The 14,273-nt window shown below is 40.7% G+C and overlaps 5 protein-coding genes across 5 annotated transcripts; 3 read left to right on the top strand and 2 right to left on the bottom strand.

Moving 5' to 3' along the window:
• Positions 1-1,295: 1,295 nt before the first annotated feature.
• PCOAH_00050440 (Uncharacterized protein) lies at positions 1,296-2,419 on the top strand (the record flags this gene model as incomplete). Its single annotated transcript, XM_020061826.1, has 3 exons — positions 1,296-1,516; positions 1,696-2,146; positions 2,272-2,419. 3 exons carry the CDS (start codon positions 1,465-1,467, stop codon positions 2,417-2,419), a joined length of 651 nt encoding a protein of 216 aa, XP_019917373.1.
• Positions 2,420-2,904: 485 nt separating this feature from the next.
• Positions 2,905-6,150, bottom strand: PCOAH_00050450 (Uncharacterized protein; the record flags this gene model as incomplete). Its single annotated transcript, XM_020061827.1, has 1 exon — positions 2,905-6,150. One exon carries the CDS (start codon positions 6,148-6,150, stop codon positions 2,905-2,907), a length of 3,246 nt encoding a protein of 1,081 aa, XP_019917107.1.
• A 1,204-nt stretch (positions 6,151-7,354) lies between these two features.
• PCOAH_00050460 (Uncharacterized protein) lies at positions 7,355-9,028 on the top strand (the record flags this gene model as incomplete). Its single annotated transcript, XM_020061828.1, has 2 exons — positions 7,355-8,816; positions 8,973-9,028. 2 exons carry the CDS (start codon positions 7,355-7,357, stop codon positions 9,026-9,028), a joined length of 1,518 nt encoding a protein of 505 aa, XP_019917372.1.
• A 1,116-nt stretch (positions 9,029-10,144) lies between these two features.
• Positions 10,145-11,167, top strand: PCOAH_00050470 (tRNA-dihydrouridine synthase; the record flags this gene model as incomplete). Its single annotated transcript, XM_020061829.1, has 1 exon — positions 10,145-11,167. One exon carries the CDS (start codon positions 10,145-10,147, stop codon positions 11,165-11,167), a length of 1,023 nt encoding a protein of 340 aa, XP_019917268.1.
• Positions 11,168-11,760: 593 nt separating this feature from the next.
• On the bottom strand, positions 11,761-12,784 carry PCOAH_00050480 (Uncharacterized protein; the record flags this gene model as incomplete). Its single annotated transcript, XM_020061830.1, has 2 exons — positions 11,761-11,820; positions 11,918-12,784. The coding sequence occupies 2 exons, from the start codon at positions 12,782-12,784 to the stop codon at positions 11,761-11,763; spliced, it is 927 nt and encodes a 308-aa protein (XP_019917167.1).
• Between the last annotated feature and the right edge of the window lie 1,489 nt (positions 12,785-14,273).

A 14,273-nucleotide genomic window follows, 5' to 3' on the forward strand; every position in this document is an offset into this window, starting at 1 on the left:
GAATAACAAAATGGAGAAATTCTTCCTCAATTTTATTTTCCCACTTTTTAATGTCACACTTTTAACATGAGGCGGGTATTTTTTTTTTTTTTTCCAGTATATCCATTTGCACATGGAACAACGTTGGGTGTATTGATGGAGGGTGCCCCTTCGTGCAAGCGGTACCTTCCTGGGAGAGCGAATACCTGTGTGGGGAACACGCGTGCTTATGGAAGGTGCATAGAACTGTGCACTTTCGCATGTGCATCAGTAGCATGTGGTAGGAGGAACATTGGATCTCGGGACATAACCCATTTATTAACTTCATCTTTTGAATAACATGACCCGTCGGCTGGGATATTATATTAACGTATTCTATGCACTGTCGACGGAGGGTAGTTTCCGCAGATGTGCCGCTCGCATGCCTTTTTTTTGGGTGTATGTGTAGAGGAGCATATATCTGGTGGGTAGCCTGCTCATGTGAACAAGCAGAAGGGGGTCTATAACGCCCACACCCATCATCCCGAATGTGTGCCAACTTGGGGGAAAATTATTCCAAAAGGGAGCCCAAAATGGAGGATCCTTTTGGTACACTTTTTTTACCCGTGTGTTATGGCGCTTCTATTCGGTTGGCCCATTAGTTACTTAGTCACTTAGTAACTGTCCTTTTTTTGTTTGTGCATGCCAATCTTTCGCGTTAGCCACTGATTCTTTACGTCTTGTATGGGATGCAACTCCAATTGGCCACCTTTCTCTTTTCTCATAAATGAACCGTTGCAAGTGCAACAGTTGTGCTACCCTCCACCACGGGGTAGAAAAAAGAAGCGGACTTGACATATGCGAGGAATGTATACATAGAGGTACATGTGCAGATAAGCATATTTTATGCCTCAGGTAGAACCCCTCTTGGCACTTCACTCCGGGTTAACCCTTTCGAACAAAGTACGACGTTGTGCAGATCATTCGTCCATCCCGCTTTCCAACGAAATTGGTGATGAGTGTGTAAAAGGGGGAAAACATGGCCTTGAATGAGCGCGGGGTAGGTTATGTGCCCCTTCGGGATTGAGCCCCTGGGGGGTTGAACCTGCCATTATGCGTGTGTAAGTTTCCTCCGCGCAGAATAATATTCGCATGCAGCACGTTTGCCCCCCACAAGAAGAGTGCAACGCGCAGTGCGTTCCAAAAGGGCTATGGATTTTAAAAAAGCCTTCGCCATAACACTGTCACTATGCCCCCAAAAAAAGAAAAAAAAAAAATCAAATTTGAAGAGTATACAATATCTGCAATTTTGTAGATCACTTTTTCGAAGCACCACTTAACACATTTTGCAAAATTGGCGAAGAGGGTTATAAAATTAAGGAACAATGTAAGAACCGTTATGCTATAAAAAGAGGGTTATTTTTTTATGTGACCTCTAGTATGGGCCTATAGCCAAGCATAAATGTATACTTCCTTCATACATGTGCGTCCCGTTCGCCTCCAAAAATGGCACTCCGCATCAGCACCCGCAGTTGCTCTAGGGACCTCCTAGCATCATGTTAAGATTAAAAAAGAAACAAAATATAGCAGCATTACGAACATTACGTTGCACTGCAGTTTTGTCCCACTTGTTTTGTTTTTTCTTCTGCGATGTTACCGCGATGTTACTGCGATGTTATGTGTTCTTCATTCTTTTCCCTCACAACTGGATGTTTCCCCCACCTTAACCACGTGTAGACAATGGCCCAAGTGTAAAATCGTTCCAGCAGAGGGGAGTCCCTCTTTTGCATTGCCTAAGGGGCCTCACTAGCGTGAACAAGCAGTTCGTAGGGAAGACACATGTGAATTATTTTATGAGTCAAGAGAAGAGTGCTCTGTCCACTTCTTCAAACGTACAACTAAACGGACGCAATTGTGAGGATTACCAAAGTGATGGAGAAAGCGACAAATTAGTTCTGAATGATGAAGATGAATCTGATGAAGGGGAGGAGTCCCCCGTGGAAATGAACGCTGCAGTTGGCGTAACCCACGAAGGGGTCATCACCGGAGGCGAAGTTGGCGGAAACGTCGGGTGTACCCACTTGGGTGAAAATATCCCCACCCGTGAACAGAACTGTGGAAGCGAATCGGATAATAAAACAGGCCACTTGAGGAAAAGGAACAAGTACGACCCTGACACGGTAGTGATGTAAGTGGGGTGGAAAGGGTCACCAAAAAGAGAAAAAAATATATACACATATATATAATTATATATTCATATTTATATGTGTATCATTGTGGGTACGCATGTGCCTCCCCCTCCAATGCATGCAGATATAACGACGTAATAGATTTACCACCCAACATGTGCACGTCCCCCCTAAGCGAAGAAGAAATAGAACAAGTCAACTCTGGGGGTGGTGGCTCCCCCCTGGAGGAGTACTCATGTACCGTTGTTTATGCTAAGAAGATGCGCTCATAGGTTGCCAAAGTGGGATTCCACAATTAGCAAGTCAGTTGTTACATATTTGCTGAACACGCGAATCACAGTTGGAGCGGTTCCCACCGTTCGACTAGCAGTGTAACTCCCTACATAGCGATACACGCGCTAAACATCGCACATGAAAAAAAATAATAATAAATTAAAAAAACGCAACGCGAAACGGAAATGCATAACCAGAGGTGTGCATGGAAAGAATAATAACTGAATAAAATTTGTCACTAAAAAAAGGGAAAGTAGAACAGACGGAGCAGCCTTTTAAAGGGGATACCATCGCCTTCCTGATAAGAATGATAATGGGAAAAGAGGTCCCCTTGCTAGGTGCAGTAAGGTAATCCCCCCGTTCGACTACGGTCTGCGATTGGACAAAATTGCGGGAGCCTCTTCCGAAAAACGCAAAAGAGCTCCCTCTGCAATAGTTGCTCCCCCTCGGTATTATGCAATCCACACTGCACGGTAGTTGGCGCTCACGGCTCGGTTCCCGTGCGGAAGGCAAAGGACGTGTCGAGCGGGTTGTACTTGTAAATGTACCAGAAATCTTCCGTCTTTAACTCCTCAGGAGTTAATTTGATATACTGGTATATGGAATTCAGTTCGTCCTTATCCAAAGGGTTAATGTTGTGCCTGTTCAGCAGCTGTTTATAAATCAGGTCGATGTTTAGGTTGTTAAAAATGTCGGGCATTTCCTGGCCTAACTGTTCTTGATACTGAAACAGCTCTTGACAATCATTTATGGTTTGGCTGATGACTTTTTTCATTTTTTCCCGGTTTTCATAAAAGTTGGAAATTTCCTCATCGGTAGGGACCACCGAAATTTTGTTACCCTTAAAGTAGAAATGGAAGTCCGATGTATCATAGAGGTACTTTTCTTTGTTACTTAATTTGGTCATTACTCCTTTGTATATTTTGTACTTATCCCACTCGAATATTTTGCTTTCTTTTAGGGCAAAGTATTCTCCTTTTTTCTTCTCCCTTTCAACCCATATGCGGGAACTGATAAAGTTTGCGTCATTTGGTTCATCATTCAATCCGAAGGTGGACTTCATCCGATCGTGTTCTTCTTGCATATCAGTGTACTCATACCTTTTGTTAAAAAATGGGAGGGGGTAATTATTCCAATGGGTGCCTCCACTCAGTATAGGGATGTTTGCACTTTTGTAGAAAGCAGTTTGGCTAGTTTTGTTTGGGTCCTTAAGACTATTAAGAATTGTATTTCCATCCATGGTGCACCCTCTAAATCGGAGGAAAATTTCGTGCAAGTCCCACTCTGTGTGTTGATACATGGGATAGTTAAGCGCAAGGACAGAATCCTTCAACTGGCCAATCGTTCTGGGGCCAATTATGGAGGAAGCAACAAATGGTCTACTATAAACGAAGCTTAAACTTAGCTGGGCTAGGGACATGCCGTGTGATCTAGCTAACTTCATGTATTCGGCTGTCGCGTCTTGAGACCACACACACCTATGTGATTTGTACAGATAGGGGTACTTATTGCATCGACCATTCCTTGGGCCGTAAGATAAATATCCGTAATCTTCGGCTTTATTCCCTCTAGAGTCATCCAAGTCGTGATCGAGCTGGTCATCTCCCAGGACGGTTTCCGGACCCATAGTGTGATACCTCTCCGGGTCTAAATACTTCCCTGTTAGTATTCCCCCAGCTAGCAACCCATAAGGAACAAACGGTACATTAAAATTTTCTCGCAAAATCATTTCTACGAATCCGGATGACTCCACCTCATTTCTGTGTAACAAATTGTACAAATTCTGTGCACACACAATTTTCATAAATTTTTTTTTTTTTTTTTTTGCCAAACTACACCACTGGTAAATTCCCCAAACGGATTCGTTCGAAACGGCAATATGTCGTACCTTCCCTTTGAGAATTAACTTCTCTAAAATGTCAAATTGTTCTTCTATCGACATTACGTTTTTTCCATTTTGTGTATCTTCTGAGGAATTTAAATTTTCAAACCCCCATATGTAAGTGTCTTCCCCTTTTGCACCATTTGGTATGTACCGCTCAGGCATATCAATGGTTAAAATGTCCACATAATTGGTATTTAAATTTTTTAAAATTTTATCTAGCCTTTCTTCTATGTTGTAAAAGGTAGGAGTGTCATCCTTCAGACCTTCCATAATCCAACTTAGGTAATATTCTCCATTGGAAATTTTGTCCACATTTCTTGAGGAACACATTCGTAAATTTATGATAATGTTTTCTCTCTTCTTATCTTTGAGGAATAAATTCATATTTTTATTTTTCCCTTTTTTGTAGCTGACGGGGTCATGTGGAAATGGGTCATATTCACAAATATCAAAAAAATTTATTCCGTATTCGTAAAATGCCATGTTTAGTAGCACATTCACATCGTCTTTGCTGATGAAGTTTTCATTTTCGTACATGTTGGTGCCTACACAAAGTTCACTTACGCATAGGTTGCTTTCTCCCAACTTTCTGTACTTCATTCCATATATTAAATCTTTGTGGGTGTATATTTTTTGTGTGTGGAAACTGTTGGAGTTGCTAATTCGGAGCAGTTCGTAAAAAAGGTGTTTCTTCCTCAGATCGTATTTCTCCCTTTGCGTTGTCGAATTTGGTACATCGGTCGGCTTCTCTGTGTGCACATTTTTTAAAATTGTATCCATGAATTCTTGGCTTCCTGGGGGGGGCTTCTCACCAAATCGCATCTTTTCAATGTTTTTTCTCTCTTCGTACAGCTTTTCATTTTTTTCGTCTTCCTCGAGCATGAACTCTACCCTTTTGATGAACTCGATTTTGCGTTCCCTCTCCAGTTTTTCCTGCTCGGCCAGGGGATCCTCCTGCTGCTCTGGGGAAAGATCGTCCTCCGATTTGTCTCCCTTTTCTTCCTCTTTCGTGTCGATTGATTTTCCCCCCTTTTTACTTCCCCTCCTGCGTCCCTTATTCTCCCTCGGTGCATTTTCCCCTTTTTCATCTTCCATGGCAAACTCGTCCGGAAAATATTCGACCGCCTCGTTGTCTTCAAACTGGTCTTCACTGGATTCCTCCGGGGTGGAGATTCCGTGAAGGGGTCCTTCCTGCGGGTCTTCTCCCCCCTTTGTGCCCCTCTTAGCGATCTTTCTGGAACCCCTTTTAGCGACCTCTTTGGTACCCTTTTTTGTGTTCCTTTTTTCGCCCTTTTTTCTTTCCCCCTTTGCTTGCCCTTTAGCGCCCTTCACTTGCTCCCCCCCCTCCACTGCCCCTAAATCGGTCGATGTGTCCTCACTCGCTGCACCACCGCTTTCATTCTCCAATGGGAGGCTTTCCTCCTTTTTTTTCCTTCCCCGACGGGTCTTTACTTTTTCCTCCACTACTTCATCCTTTTCTGTGCTTCCCGGTTGTTCAGCGGTATTGTCTACGTTCTTCCTCCTCCTCACACACAACTTGGTGCCCCGCAACGATGCACCACCATTAGATTGACGCCTCTTTCGTGGTCCTCCTAACTGCACGTAAGTAATGACATTTCTGTTGAGAAAAAGGTAGGGAGGTCGTCTATCCTGAGGAGACGAACCCTCGTCTGGATATTTTATCTTCACAAATTTATTCCTCCTTGGAACAATTTTAACCTCACGCGTGCGTTTGTCTGTTGGATAATAGAGGATGCTGGGAATTCTTTTCTTTCTTACAGAGGAATACGTCTCGATAAGGAACCATGCGCAGATAGCTACGAACGAGGCCCTTTTCGTTTTCATAACTGTCAGGCAGGTCGGTCGAGATGTTCGGGGGTGCAAAGCGGCTAGGGCACTCCCACAAGCGCATACAAGCACACATAAGCACTAACACATACACACAAGTACACATATGTGTGTATGAACTTGTGCACACTTATACCTTCCGCGATTTCACGTCCAGGCATATGCTTGTCCTTCTATTTGTGGAACATCATTCGGCACATGCATCGGTATATCTTCCCCTCGCACTGGCTCTGTTCTTTCAATGTCATCTTGAAATTTTTCTTATCTTGAAGGTATCGTAAGAAGAATGATAGTTGAGTCATTCCTGCTTTATTTCATTCCTCCATTTTACGTTTAGCCACAAATGAGCCGAAAGTTTCGCTGCTCTTGTGAAGACTTCTCCAAATTTAGTAAGCTGGAGTTAGTGTTGCCTTTTTTTTTTTTCAATCTGACCTAGCGTGTAAAAAGAAAAAAAAAAAAAGTTACCACTTTCAGGTGTGCAGAATGGTCGCAACACCATTCAGAATAAATTTATTACATAAAGGAAGGACTTGAAGCGAGCGGAGCGAATGAGGGGAAAATACCCTGGTTAGGGAAAAAAAAAAAAAAAAATTAAGGAGAATAATTGCATGTTCACCTTATGCGCAGCTTTTCTCCGAAAACCTAGGGAAGGCTTAGAAAAAAAAAAAAAAAACCATTGTATATTTACCCACATATATATACATAGATGCAAGCATGTACAAATGTTGCCCAGGTTTGTCACAAAAATGTATTCACAGAAACAGAAAGCACATCTTTTGAGGAACTCGCAGGGCATTTATTTTTTTTCTTTAAACCAACGTGAAAGTACAAAACATATTTGTAGCTAATTATTTTGCCTATTTCTGCGAAAATTACCACATTCTTAACACGGTGGCCAACGCGAAAAAGAAAGAAGTGTTCCTTATCGGGTGAATGATACCGCGCTGTACTTTCCCCTTTTGTTTATCCCACTCGTGCTTGAGAAGTAGGGCCACAGAAGCCTCCTTCCTTGCTTTAGGCCAAAGCATTAATTGGAGGGGCTACCCACGGAACAAGCAGCAGGGTTTATAGACCATAGACCCTTCCTCCAGTGAGCATGTGCAAAAAGGCACACAACCCAAAGTGGTATTCTTTCACGCATGGCAAGTAATAATCCACCTAGAAGGAATCTCTACTTATAACACTAGTACACTGCTTTAAAATGAGAAAGCGAAAATATGGAAGCCGGTCTACCCCCACGGAGAACGAAGCAAATGAGAATCCCCTAGACGAACACGAAAGAAAGTACATTTACCCAAGCATCGCCAACTCGCCAATACTGTTACACAACGACCAGGTGATTTACGCATATGGTAGCAGTCTGATATTTTATTCCCTGAAGGAAAAAAAATTTGTAAAAAAAATCGATGAGCATGAAAATGCTATTAGATCATTAGATGTTAATAAAAATGGAAAAAAAAAATATTTCCTGACAACCGGTGATGATAAAATTATAGTTATTTATGATGAGCAGTGGTCCGTGTGGCACAAAATTGTGCATAAGAAAAAAATCGTCAAGGCGTACTTTTTAAAATATGTGCAGGAGGAAGACAAGAAGTTTGAAATAATTTTTATTGATAAGTATGGAGACGTGTACTTGTTTGACCTCAATTTGGTGATGCAAGGATCCCCCGCCATGGAGGACGCCCCGACGACGAGCCACTCGAGCTGCACCACCAAATTGAGCTACCTGCAGGATTCGCTGAACGACATTCAGGAAAAGGACGATGATTTGTTTTTCATGAATAATTTCGAACGCATGCTTCAGGGGGAGGAAGATGAGGAAGAAGAAGAGGAAGATGATAAAGCGGAAGGGGGACACACAGAAGGTGACGAAGGACAGTCCGGCAAACCGCTTGCCTGTGAAGCGCCCCCCCGTGAGGAAGGCAAGCTGGCCCAGGTGAAGGAAAAGCTAGAACGCCACTACTCCAAGTGCTTCCAAAACGAAACGTTAATGTACCCAATCCTCACGTGCAACTCTGCAGTGGTAGCCTTACATTACGACAGCAACTTTTTAATAATAGGAGACCGAGATGAAAAAATCAGAATTGTGAAAAATAAAAAAATAAACAAAATATACAACTTTTATTTAAATCACAAATTATTTATTACTTCCCTCGTTTTGATAAATTCTAAAACGTTTTGTTCTGGCGGCGCGGATTGCTACCTACACATGTGGGACATTAAGACAAAGGAAATTATCGACACGATATATTTTGATTCCTCCTTTTTGTGCAAACTGGCACAGTGGAAGGAGCCATTTAGCAGTTCTCCCCATTTGAAAAAATATAAATTTGTTATCAACACATTGATTTTTAAGGAAAGTACTTGGACAATTTACGCCACTGCCGAAAATTTAAAAGGAATGTTAATCATCCCCCTAAGGGTGAATGCAGATGGTAGCCATTTGTTAACTTTTAACAAGGAAGAAATTTCATTTTTCCCGCTTGAACAGGAGGTTTTATCTTTCATCTCTTTATCAGTTGGTGGGGATGAGTGTATACTTTTTGTCGATAGGAGTGCGGGCCATTTGCACCAGATCAAATTAACAGATCGTGGGAAGTTGGTTGGAGAAGTTGTCACCCTTGACTCCCATTCCTTCTTTGACGGCGCACAACCAATGGGTAATGTAGAATTCATGCGTCGTTTGACTGCTAAGCGGTTGTTCTGCTTAGCGGCAGTTCGAGTGATCTGAGGGTTTCCCCCCCAGCAAGCCACCTTTAATAACCCCCACCCACCTACTGCTAAGCCACATTACTTTTCCTTTCCCCCATTTTTAGATATCGGATTAATAAATTACTGGAAGCACACCACAATAGAGGACGGTATCCATTAGGGGAAATTCTCCATTTGTTGTGTACTGGGGTGTACCTCACTTATGGCTTCATTTTGTCGCAATTCTTTTTTAACCCTTTGACGTGTTTCTCCTTCACTTTAAAGTTGTTACCGCCGGGAACTTTTCTACCGCTTAGAGGAACGGGAATGAAGTGCGCCCCGCATGGTCCTCTGCAAATTTATGCCCCTGCTGCGCTAATATATGTACAAGTGCGCATGTCGTGTAGGTTCCCATAAGCGCATAACAACGTTCATGGCGTTAGCGTTAGCGGTTTTATGGGTTCCTTCTACTTATTAATTTAATTTCCCTTTTTTTGTTGAAACGTTCCCAATGGAGCGTATTTATTTCTGGCCCCGTTTCATCACTTTTTCCCAACTGCACGAGCAAATTTTTTCCTACTCGAAGGAAGAGGAAAAAACAAATTTTGCCTCCACAACAAAGTGAAGTCGTTTTGGCTATTTTTGCGAATAATTTATCCATTTCTCATTTTTTGCTCAATTTGTGTGTTCATTGTTGACAGCAATTTTTTCTTTTTAAAACTTTTTTAAAATTATTTGTAATTTGAAGAGCGCCACAGAGAGATTACTACCACGCGGAACAGTGGCGCATAAACATATGCGTGTATGTTGTTCACGTGGGTGAATACCTTCTTACGAACATAAAGGTTGCAGGTAAAATGTAAGCTGTGACAATAATGGTGATTGGCCGGAAAGCAAATATGTTAACCACTTTGACTAAGCTAGTTATGCGAACGTGGCATCCTATCCATTTGACATGTATTGAAGGGGGAATTCAGGCGGACCATAGGAGTACTTAACAAATTATGAGCGCGAAGTGGAAAGGCAAAAGTAGAAACAACAACGTGTGTGAAGAAGTGCTCGCATGGGAGCTAATCGTTCATACTAGAGAGGGCGATCTTAGGAGCAAACTTGAAGGAGAGACGCGTGATGCCACACAAAGGTGAACCCCCTCCCACTCTCCCTATATATTTTGACCCAACCTCAAAGCACGAAATTGTTCGCAGAAATCTATGTACAACATCGGGTAGCCAAAATTGTATATGCAATTTCCACCTGCGGAGGAAGCCCAAATTTGCATCATCAGAACAGAGGCAAAATGAAAGAAGACGAAACGGACGAACCGGTACAGAGGAAGGAGTATGAAAAAACGTTCTGGGAACAAATTGGAAAACCCAAGTACGTTTTAGCTCCCATGGTTGACTTAAGCGAATTAGCATTTCGATTGCTATGCAGAAATTACAACTGTGACTTGGCTTTCACCCCCATGTTACATGCAAAAAATTTTGTGGAGCATGAGAAATATCGGAAAAGTTATTTTCAAAGTTGCGAAAAAGATAAACCTGTAATTGCGCAGTTTTGTGGAAACAATTCGAAAATTATTTTAAACGCAATTGATTATATTAAGAATGAGGTGAACGCTGTTGATCTGAATTTAGGGTGTCCCCAGCAAATTGCCAAAAAGGGGAATTATGGAGCCTTCTTACTACATAAGCACGATGAAGTGGTGAACTTAGTGTCAGACATAACGAATAATTGTAACATCCCAATTACTTGTAAAATTAGAAAAATTGACCAAGATTATCAGAAAACGTTAAATCTGTGTTATGATTTACAAAGTCGCAATGTCAAAATGATTACTGTTCATGGAAGGACAAAGGAGGAAAAAGGCGTAAATATGAAAGAGTGCGATTATGAAATTATTAAAATAATCAAGGAAAGATTAAACATCCCAATAATAGCTAATGGATCCATTGAACATTTTGAAGATATACAAAAATGCCTAAATTATACCAAGGCCGACGCAGTTATGTGTGCAGAAATTTTACTCGAAAAACCTTATTTTTTTTCAAACCAAAATGTCCACTCGGTCGATGTCGTGAATGAGTATTACGATTTGTTTTTACAATACGAGAGTAACACAAAATATTTAAAAGGACATTTGTTTAAAATGTTATATAAGTATTTTCAAGTGCACACTGATTTGAGAGACTTACTGAATAATTGCCACTCGTTGGATGACTATGTAAACTTTCGTTCCATTTTGAACGAGAGAAAGACTAGCGGCGTCCTCACCGAGTCCACCCTCAGTTGGTACAGGAGGTACAGGAAAACCGAGTGAGTGGATCACGGGGAGGGGACCAAGATTCCCCGCCGGCATATACCCGTGTGTGTGCAAATACCATATGTATCCCTTCCCATTCGCTTTGTAGTCGCATGTTTGGCGCTGCTTATTTTTTTTTAATTCGTCCTATTGGTTATTTTTTTAAGGGGTCTACACACTCCAATAATAAGTGTTTGTTGTAGCCGTATTATTCGTTTAACCAGTGCCCATCTTTGCGCAGGATTTTTTTTTTTTTCGTCAGTTTGTTTTTTATTTCCTTATTTACGATTTAGCCGTTATGCAAGCTTGGCATAACAATGCGGATCCTTTTTTTCTTTTTTTTTTTGTCGTTTTTGAAAAGACGAAAGTTGTCGACAAATGGTTTATCGTCAATTTTTTGAAGTATTTAAAAAATGAAGCTAAGAATTTTTGGCTAGCTCTTTAAAAAAAAAAAAAAAAAAAAAAAAAAAAGTAAGGAATAAATAAAATAGGAACAGTGAAGGCAGAATTGTGCCGTATTTTTGCGACGTTGTGCAGACGTGTCCCTTTTTTTCTGCTCCCTTTGCGATATTGGCTAGAAACGAAGAAAAGGTGTTACTCTTCAGAAGAAGTTACTTTTCCTTCTTTTGCTTTCTCATTTTTCTTATCTCCAAGGTGACATTCTCAATGTTCTGAAAAAGGAGGGAGAGGAAATGACGACATATGTGCAAATTCGCATTGGAGGTGTTGCCTATGCAATAACGCTAGCACATTTTTTTTCTCTCTCACCTTCTTTATTTCTCCTATTTGCGAATTTAAGAACTCAATGTCATTCTCAGACGACTTGATGTTGCTCTCAAGTTCGGATATTTTTTCCTCATAGCTTTGCGTGTCGGCATTTATATTATCGTTTATCATATCTATTTGTGCTTTCAACGTTTGTATTTGGTAATTCGAGATAGTTTTGCTGTTATTCACTGTGGAGGTATTGCTACTGCTAGCATTGACGCTGCTAGTGTTACTGCTATTTTTCGCGTTTTTAATGGCGAAAATTTTTTTCTTTAACTGGCTGTCTATGTTGACTAACTGTTCTTGTTTTTTTTTCAAAATGTTTTCATTTTCCATGTAGGTATTTTTTAATTTCATCAGTTCTTCTTTTAATTGTCTGATTTCTTCATATTTTGTTTGTATGGACAGTTGTGTTTCGTTTAGGCAAATTTCATCTATCGCTTTTAGCTGTTGCCTGGAAATGTTTTCCAGCCCCTCCTTATCATTATTCAGTTTTTGTAAAATTTCTTCATTTTCTTTTAGTTTGTTTTCTAGCTTGACTATTTTGTCCGTATTGTCTTCTATGCTTACTTTGCTCTTTAACAATTCGATATTTTTCTTGTATTTGTTTAATTCGTTTATTGCTGATTTTTCAATGGAGTTCTTTGTGCCAGCCGTGGTTTTCCTTTTAACTTGTAAAAGTACATTGTCCAGAAATACCTTCTCTAATTTTAACAAATTTTTTTTTATTTCTGAGTAAATTTCTTCATTTTTTGTATTTTTACTCCCGTCGATAGTTCTTTCCGCCACGATATTCGTTTTTATAGCGTTCTCTACATTCTTTTTGTTATTCAAAATGGTGCTGCTCGAACTCATGTACTTATTCATCGTGGGGATATATTTTTTGGGGGGAAGACACACAAATGGGCAGCTTACTTTGCGTGGAGTAGGGTTGCAGCGAAGAATCGAAGATGACGAAGGAAAATATGTCGGACATTAGGATAGAATGCCGAATTCATCCTACACCGATGACTGATGCACAATTCGGAATGAGGCAAGAGTGAATATGATCGTCCTTTTTATTTGTCTTACATTAAGGCCATAATTTGCCCATGAAAATGTGCACTCTAATGTTTAGGCCTTTTCACAATGGGTGAAAGGTAAATTCTTTATCGTTATTCAAAATTGATAAATAATAGAAGTTGGGGAGACTCCTCGTAGAGGGTTTATACAAAGGGAGGGAAACTCGGAGGAGCAATAGGAGCAGTCCCCTCTCCAAATGTGCATTCTTCAAAAGTGGACACGTCCACAGGGGAAGTGAGCGTACATGAGTGCACACTCACTTACCGATCATCTTTACACTTTTATGGCTCTTAGAGATAGGCCGTTTTCACTGCAAAAGTGTGAAGCAAAAGTTCTAGGAAGGCACAAAGATGGCGGTGAAGGTTTGCGCCTATGCTTCTTCAAAAGATTGACGCTTCTGTGCTTTTACACATTAGACAGGTAATCTTTAAAAAAAAAAAAAAAAAAAAAAAAAAAAATGCAGTACGGTTTAGAAGCAGCAGTGCCTATGTATTATTATGTACGGTAACAAAAGCAGCGTACCTCAAAGAGCGCATGAACATGACAAATCAAGTTTGAGAAACGTAAAATGACTATCATCACTAATCGCAGTTATTTAATAATCGAGCTGCTGAGCATTGCGATACCTTGAGAGTTTATACCGTTCGAAAATATATACTTTCTTTTAAAAAATGGACGAGGAGAAAAAAGAACATTTCCCTATTTTACTAAACTAATCAAAACCCATGAAACCGTTTGCATTTTTCCCATCTTTGGCACTTCTATTGAATCGGAACGGCCACGTTGTGGTTGAAGGGCAACACGATTCGCGTCTGTGTGTTCCGTATTTAATTCGCTCACTTAAAATGTGTGCAGGAGAGTATAGGTACACCTATGCATACGTCTGCGTGGGAAGGAGCGTTTTCCTCACCTTCATGCGGTTGCAAAGGAGGCCCGGCGCGCGAAAGCGAAAAAAGGTATACACATAAATTAGGATAATTAGCGGCAATAGTTGGACTTTAGAATGTATTCAATCTGTTATCTGTTGACACGCTACATGTGCCGCTTCACCACTCCCTAAGGGGGACGGTCCACTTTGCTTCTCTCTTATTTTGTTCCATTTGCTTTCAATTTTTTTTTTTTTTTCATCCTTTTAAGCCATTCCTCCTTCCCCTTAGCAGTAAACAATCGCCTCACAGCTGCGCCAATTGTCTTTTACTGTGTTAGGGGTTGTTACTTTTTACCAAAATGGTGAATGCAAAATTTTCATTTTTGGCTTATTCTCTTTTTCCCGATTGAGGGCTGTGTTATTTTT

This window comes from Plasmodium coatneyi, chromosome 13 (genome assembly GCF_001680005.1).
Source record: "Plasmodium coatneyi strain Hackeri chromosome 13, complete sequence".
In the NCBI taxonomy this organism is placed as follows: Eukaryota; Apicomplexa; class Aconoidasida; order Haemosporida; family Plasmodiidae; genus Plasmodium; species Plasmodium coatneyi.